Here is an 8239-nt window from a genome sequence, read left to right as displayed (position 1 = left end):
CATCATTGCTGCGGACAACCTTTCTGGATTCGGGATCTCAAAGTCTGTGCCCCATCTCACCAGAATTACCATAGCCTAGAAAGATGCACTTTCTACTCTTTGGCTCAAGTTTGTTCCTAAATTCCTTTGGAACGTGAGTATATGCCTCACAGCCAAAGACTCTGAGATTCTTGTATGAGGGCATTTTGCCTGACCATACCATCTCTGGCATTGAATCCTTCTGCAAAACCTTGCTAGGAGATCTATTTACAAGATGAACAGCTGTTGATACAGCTTCAGCCCAAAACCCATTTGGCAGTTGTGCATTAGACAACATACTTCTGACCTTCTCTTGTATGGTCCTATTCATCCTCTCAGCAACACCATTTCGAGGAGGATTGTAAGGAGCAGTAAGTTCACGTTTTATACCTTTTGACTCACAAAAGTTCGGAAAGGCCTTTGAAACATACTCTCCACCATTGTCAGTGCATAAGCATTTAAGCTTCTTGCCACTCTGATTCTCCACAAGTGTCACAAACGTTTTGAAAACACTAAACGCTTCATCCTTGTGCTTGAGAAAGTAAACCCATACTTTCCTCGAGTAATCATCTATAAATGTCATAAAGTAAGAAGCTCCCCCTAGAGATAGGTTAGGCATAGGTCCACACAAATCACTATGAACAAGTGCCAACTGTGTATCTCTTCTACTGCTTCTATTCTTATGTGGCTGCTGTGTTTGCTTACCATACAGACAATGTTCACAGAATTCAAAATCATTAAATGAAAAGCCAGGCAAATAACCAGAACGAGACAAGATTTCCATTCCCTTCTTGGACATATGTCCTAACCAGCTATGCCACAAAGAAACGTTCGGCTGCTCGGTTACATTGATTACATTTTTAGAGACATTTGATACATAAATCATGTAAACTCCTCCAGACTTTACTCCATGTGCTACTGTCGTAGAAACCTTGGATATCTTCCACATGTTCTGTCCAAAAGTGGTGACGTAGCCAGCATCATCAAGTAAACCTGTGTTGATCAAGCTCTTTGTAATTTCGGGAACATGTCTCACATTCTTCAGCGTGAAAGAAGAGCCATTCTGAAACTTCAATTGAACATCTCCAACACCTAAGATCTCACATGTCTGCCCATTGCCTAGCCGAACATGATCTTTAGTGGTCACATAAGAGGTAAACCACTCCTTGTTTGGAGACACATGAAGTGATGCCCCTGAGTCTATAATCCAGTCACTCAGTGCATTTCCATCAGATGCTGTAAGAAGAGCTGAGTCCATTGTATTCTTCAAGAAGTAGATGTCTCCTGACACTAGACTGTCATCCTCTGCAAGAGTGTTTGTCACATTTATTTCTTGAATCTTTACTGAGGACTTGTTCTTCTCACCATGGTCTTCAGCTTTCTCTTTGCCTTTTTCTGCTTTCCATTCTCTGCAGTCTCTTTTCATGTGACCCTTCTTGCCACAATGGTAGCATTCTATGTCACTCTTGCCTTTAGCACTGCGGGACTTGCTACGAGACTGATTCCTCTTTCCACCTTTGTACTTTTCTTTGGTCCTTCCCCTGACAACTAAGGCTGTTCCTTTGCCTTTGTCCATTGTCTTTCTATTGGTTTCTTCAGTAAGCAGACTTCCTTCTACACCTGCTATGTTCAAACCATCTGGAGGTGCAGAATTACTCAAAGCTGTGCGAAAAGTGTCCCAACTTTCCGGCAATGTGATCAACAAGAACATAGCTCTAACAGGTTCATGAAACTTGACACATTGAGCTGACAACTGACTATAGATTATGTTGAATTCATTCAGATGATTGGACATAGGTGTCCCTTCTTTCATCTTCAAGTCAACAAGCTTCTTAAGCCAGTATACCTGTGAAGCTGCACTCTGCTTCTCATAAAGATCACTCAGCTTTAACCATGCTTGATAAGCCGACATCTCGTCTGCTACATTGAAGTAAACGCTTTCTGCCAAAGTCAACATAATGGTAGAAAGTGCCAATTCATCCATTTCGCTCCATTCATCTTCGTCCATATCTTCTGGTTTTATCCCCTTGAGCTTTATAGGTTTTATCTGCTTCTTTTGTACCAACACGTGCCAAATCTGCTTCTTCCACAATGGGAAATTGGTTCCATCCAGCTTCTTGATATTGTAAAGAGCAGTGTCTTGTGATCCAGCCATAGCTACGCTTCACAGTAGTTTACTTTCCTGGGAAAAATTCGGCAGAGTTTCCCCTGTAAACTGACCTCTGAACCAATATCAACCTGTCAAATGAACCAAGAAAGCTTCAGATTCTGCATAAATTTTGGCAGAGTCTCCTTTGTAAAATGTCTCTGGTGTACTAAAAACAGACCAAAAAACAGCTCAAAAAATCACTGTCTCTCTAACACTGTAAACTGTGGGTAAACCTGTCCTGCACCTGTACTGTCTCTGATTGTCCTGTCACTGTCCTGTAAGCATAGACTGCGACAATGCCTCAACGGCAGTAAAGCAAAGATGCAATCCCAACTGTCTAACTCACAGTCAATACATCCTAGCTGCCTATCTAAGGGTGCTCGAGGGATCGCTCCAAGACCTGTATCACCGAAAGGATCTCAACATTCGAGAATCCCCCAGCTCAATAAAACCTCACTCGACCCTCAACAAAGGCTGCAGTAAATCTGACAGTACATAGACTTCACACAAAGTCATACATCCACAAATTTCCCACTGTATACTGTAACCGCTGCGGCGGTTGTTTGCTGCGTGACTCACAGCCAGCAAACCCTCAACAGACATACATCATCTCTGACAATACATCCCATGTGGAAGTAGCTGCAATGTCAGGATGAAATCTGGAATATCAAGCAGCAAACACAAGCTACCTGATGAACTAATGGATGTCGCCTATAGTCTGTGTAGATGCGCCCGTGTCGTATGTGACACGCCTCCAAGAACTGTGAGCCGTCCTTCGATGTGTAGACAACCACAAATCAACACTCTGGGAGTGTCGATATCCTCAGCATCTGCAATCGTAGGCCGAAAACCCTAAATTTGCAGAGTCGGATCTGCACCCGCTGAGACCATGTAGTCGAAAATGGCCCGCACAGAACTTTGTCGAAGCCGAACGGTGACCGAGATGACCTCAGAATGAAATTCCGAGCACACCAAGCCCTACGGGCTTTCCACAAGATTTGGGGCCGTGTCTTTGCCTGTCGAATTTCACTCCAATCTGAGCTGGTGACTCTAGCCTCCTGCAGTGCTGCCCCGAGCCTCTATCTGAGCTCTGATACCAGTTGAAGGAGTACGAGCGGAAGTGCGACGCGAGAGAGAGTGTGCGAGAAGAAGAGCACGACGATATGGTGAACTCGCTCTACTGTAATGTGTAGATCATAATGAGTTCTTATTAGGTTTTTACAAAAGAATATGTGTACATACCTGGCGGCCCGCCCACTTACCTGGGCGACCACATTGGGCTTTATACCCCAACACATTGTAATTCCAAATAATGAATATTATCAACGATTACATATGCTTAACGATGAACAAACACGCTTGCTTGACGACATCATGCTTAGAAAACGTATTTCTCCACACGAACCATTGCACTTGTTCTTAACAGGAGACGCTGAGACAAGGAGGACGTTTTTATTGTTATTATTGGTTCAAGCTCTGTTGCACTTTTACAACTTCCAATTCCCAGGAAATATTGAAAACATAAAAATCTTATTGACGGCATATACAGGAAAAGCAGCATTTAATATCGATGGAATAACTTTACACTCTACATTACATCTTCCTTTGATCACCACTAATCTGACTTCTTTGAGTGCTGAAAAACTTGATGAGTTATCATTACATTACATAGATCTACAACTGATTGTCATCGACGAAATATCTCTTGTCGGACAAAGCGTTTTTGAACAAATTAACACAAGATTGCGTGCCATAAAACATATAATGATAGACCGTTCGATGGATTGGATATTATAGTTTGCGGCGATCTCTGTCAAGCAAGTCTTGCTTGAGATAAATGGATTCTTTTAAAAGAACAAATATATTAGAAACCATAAATCCTTCGTTTTGGCTTTCAAGTCTAAAATGTTATGAATTACAACTAAAACTGCGCCAAGATAAAAATATATATATCGATATTCTAAACAAAATTCGAGAGAGCAAACATACAAACGAATACATGGCTTTCTTAAATCAAAACTATTGTTGTTCTGTGTCAAAAGAAATGCAAATTTCTTATTTATTTTATGATAATAAAACCAAAGACAAAAATAACAAGCATATATTCGACACCATGGATGACAAACCGGAAACTTTTGTAGCCACTGACAAGAAATAAAAAAAACTGTAATAAGACCATAAGAATTCCTGAAGACCCAAAACAATGTGGTGGCTTGCACAAAATTTTATGCTTGAAACCAAACCTTGTGATAGAACTTTGCGCAAGTGATCTAAACATAATAGACGGCCTTGTCAATGGGACAGACGAAATCTATAAATATTACTCACATTATTTCGAAGATATCATTCTCTTGATACAATTTTACAATAAAGAAATCGAAAAACATACAAGATATGAAAACAGGCATTTATTCACAAATTCTATTTCAAAAGATTGGACACCTATCCATAAAATTACAAGAGAGTTTCAAGTTGGTAAAAACGTACTTAATATGATATCTAGAACACAGTTTTCTATTCAACCTGCATGAGCACATACAATTGATAAATCACAAGGATTAACGCTTCATGCATTGGCTTTCGATCCCTCAAATATCAGAAGCCATGGATTAATATACACTGCACCTTCAAGAATAAATAATTTATATCTCCTACAAAACATCAAACATGAACAAGGTAAAACAGGCACGATAGTACTGACAAAAATTCAACGTCTTAAAGAAGAAGCAAAGGGGATAACAATAAACCACAACCTATGTGACTTGAACAATGATAGCATTATTATACAATCATTCAACACAATGTCACTCAATGCACCTTGAACATAAAAAGGGATTCAAATTTGATATCATCAGATATTTTGTTTATCCAAGAAACACATTTCAAAAATAGTACATGCTTGCTTCCAGATTTTTCTTGTACTTCATCGCAAGGTGATTCCGGGATCATGATGATGTACAAGAAAAATCACCACTTGAACAGTACAAAAATAATAGTGGCAGACGGTATTGAGCTTATTGCGATGAACTTAACACTTTTCCCTCATCACACAATGAACATAATTTCTCTATATCGACATCCTTCCTCACCCTTATCATCACTAAAGAAAAAATTGGATACAATCTTTAATGACCTTGAAAAAAATACACCGACTATTATTGCAGGAGACTTTAACGTGAATGCTACTCTGAAAAACACTCATTACACATATCTCACCGACTTTATGAACACTAACAACTTAACACAAATTATCGTGCAACCATTAACGATACACCATTCAATATAAGACCATATTTGGATTACAAGAAATATTTCAAGATTTACATCCGAAACAAACTATTGTTACTAGTCAGATCATTCCATAACTTACATAACTCTACCCAAAACATAACAAAGAAACTAAAGTGATCAAAATTCACGTCAACATTTTGAAAGTACAAAACAAAAGAAAGCTGAGAAGCTGCGAAATGAAGAGACCTAACAATTGACAAACCAAATTAAAAAATAATTCTCGCTTATCCATGTCCATGAGAAGAGCTCATAAAAATAATGAAATTTCAGATATGTGTCATGAAGAGAAGACGGAGAAGAGAAATTGATGAAGCTATGTTGCAACTTCAAATTTATGTTGTGAATCAACACTATCATGAAAAGTTATCTTCACCCGATTTGTGGCAGGCCTCAGTGAAGCGTGCCTTCACTTATCGACTTGTTTTCAATATACTCCATCCTAGTGTCAACCGACATCCTCATCCTCTCGCAGCCTCCAAGGTTTGGGAGAGGATAATGAAATAAAGTAATAAGCTACGAGAAAGGAGTGGCGGTGACGGGCGCGTGATGGGGGTGCATGTGGTGCTGCTCCCTTGGACATCGCAGGGGCACATTACGCCCGTGGTGCAGCTGGGAGAGGTGCTCGCAACCAGAAGCGAGGGCTTCAGAGTAACCCTGGTGGTGACGGCCAGAGTTAAGGCCCGCTTCGACAGAACCGCCTCGCCCCTTCTGTATCACCCCCTTATCATCCTCCAAGTCATCGACGATGGCCTCAACCCCGACCCCTCTTACACCCCCTCTTTCCCTGAGGTCATTGCCTCCCTCCCCACCCAGCAGCAGAGCTTGGAATCCCTCCTCCTCGCCCTTGCGGCCTCCCCGCACCCCGCCACTTGCCTCATCTCCGGCTCCTTCTGCTCCTGGTCGAAAAGCGTTGCTGTGAAGGTTGGCATCCCTCGTGCTGAGCTCTGGTCGTCCCCTGCTTTCATCTACTGCATTGGGTTCTACCACCATTGTCTCTTATCCTCCGGCCTCATCCCTTTTAAAGGTATTTAACTCTCTGCTAAGCACCATTGTTGATTGCACTTGCTTAGAATGAGCTCTTTTATGGTCGGCATCAATTCCCTTCCATGCAGAATGCCACCATCCTTGAATTTTTGTTCTACCATACCTGAGCCTCATAGCTTCATTTTTGCATGTCAAGGGAAACTCGAGGACACATGGATCACATGCATCCCCGGATTGCCACCCATTCGTGGAACCGACTTCGTCAAAGAATTCTTGCAAAGGCAAGAGGACTTTGAAGAAGATCCCGAGAGGTTTCAAAGGGTGTGTCAGTATATCAAGGACACCTATGGCAATGCAAACGAACAATACAGGATACTTGTAAACAGCGTTTATGAACTTGACAGTGAAGCCCTTGACACTCTTTGCGCGGACGGAGTGCAAGCTCTCGCCATTGGGCCCTTATTTCTACACAATACTCCCAACAAGGGAACAGAAAAGCCTGTCAATCCACTGGGCATAAGTGCCTATGAAGAGGACCGTTCATGCTTGCAATGGCTAGATGGAAAAGAAAAGGCATCTGTGCTGTACATCGCCTTTGGAAGTGAAGCGAAGATCGCAAAAGATGAGATGCAAGAGCTTGCCCACGCGCTAGAGGCAAGCGAGCAGAGATTTTTGTGGGTCATTAGGCCTGAGTCGGTGGTGGATGAGACTTCAATAGACAGCATTCTGCCAGAAGGGTTTCAAGAGAGGGTAACAGAAAGAGGGAAAATTGTGTCGTGGGCACCTCAAATGGATGTGCTTGCTCATCCGTCGATTGTAGCTTTTTTGAGTCATTGTGGGTGGAACTCTACATTAGAGACTCTTTGGCTTGGGGTTCCTATACTAGCTTGGCCACAAAGGGCTGACCAAGGTGTCAACAAAAGGTTTATTGAGGAGCACTGGAAGGTGGGTATTGCTGTGGAGAAACATGAAGGCAAAGCTACAAGAGCTTCCATTGGAATAGCCATAAGAGAGCTGATGCAAGAAGAGCGAGGTGCCATTGCTAGGGAAAGAGTAAAGGAATATCAGGAATTGTTGAAAAAGACCGTCCAAGAGGGAGGCTCGTCCCGAAGGAACCTTGATAAGTTTATACATGATCTCTGTAGCCTTGCTGATCAAAAAGCGGAGTCGTCAGTTTAGTTTGTATTACTACTTGTGATTACATTTCCTCTTGTTTGTATTACTACTTGTGTAACAAGAGTATTCTTTCAATGCTGTAATGCTATGTTCACTTTGAAGTTGCCTTTAATATACTGATTTGCTAATTGTAGTTTTAATGTGGTGTTCTTCATGAGCTGCCGTCTACATTTGCAGGACAGAATACATGATGAGGAAATTGCAAGCAATATTTGAATCATGCAAACATATCCAACTATATAAGGTGCCAAGCTCGAAGTGTGATTTCTCTCTCTAGCTTGCAGTCCATTTTTCAGCCGTTTAGAAACTAATGAAGATTAATATCTTGATCAAATTCTTCTTGCATTTCGATTGATTCCAATGTTCTCACAATGTGCGATTGGGCTCGGACAATCCGTCACCTGCATGTGTGCACTCACAGGCAATTGAAATATGTCTTTGAAGTGAAGTCAGCTAGTACTTCAGCACCAGAGTCCGCATTGTTGCCTCCATGGGACAAAGAGTCTCTCTGTTCCCTACATGGGCGTAAACGGCTGTGCTTCAATATATCCCCTATGTTCACTTCTCATTACCTTCTATGGTCGCGTCCTCGAGCCATGCAGTGTTTGCAACTGTTCAATT

The 8239-nt window shown here is 41.7% G+C and overlaps 1 protein-coding gene across 1 annotated transcript; it reads left to right on the top strand.

Moving 5' to 3' along the window:
• Positions 1-5926: 5926 nt before the first annotated feature.
• Positions 5927-7730, top strand: LOC147443853 (mogroside I-E synthase-like). The gene is made up of 2 exons (XM_086526663.1): positions 5927-6482; positions 6639-7730. Exons 1-2 carry the CDS (start codon positions 6005-6007, stop codon positions 7619-7621), a joined length of 1461 nt encoding a protein of 486 aa, XP_086382789.1. The 5' UTR covers positions 5927-6004; the 3' UTR covers positions 7622-7730.
• The last annotated feature ends 509 nt before the right edge of the window (positions 7731-8239 follow it).

The sequence above is a fragment of the Adiantum capillus-veneris genome, chromosome 13, assembly GCF_014529385.1.
Source record: "Adiantum capillus-veneris isolate H3 chromosome 13, ASM1452938v2, whole genome shotgun sequence".
NCBI classification, from domain to species: Eukaryota; Viridiplantae; Streptophyta; class Polypodiopsida; order Polypodiales; family Pteridaceae; genus Adiantum; species Adiantum capillus-veneris.
This window is presented reverse-complemented; position numbering and strand designations above follow the sequence as displayed.

Coding starts and splice junctions, on each gene's coding strand:
- LOC147443853 (XM_086526663.1), top strand. CDS start 6,005: ATGGGGGTGCATGTGGTGCTGCTCCCTTGGACATCGCAGGGGCACATT. Junction 6,483..6,638: donor CGGCCTCATCCCTTTTAAAG/GTATTTAACTCT, acceptor TTGCATGTCAAG/GGAAACTCGAGGACACATGG.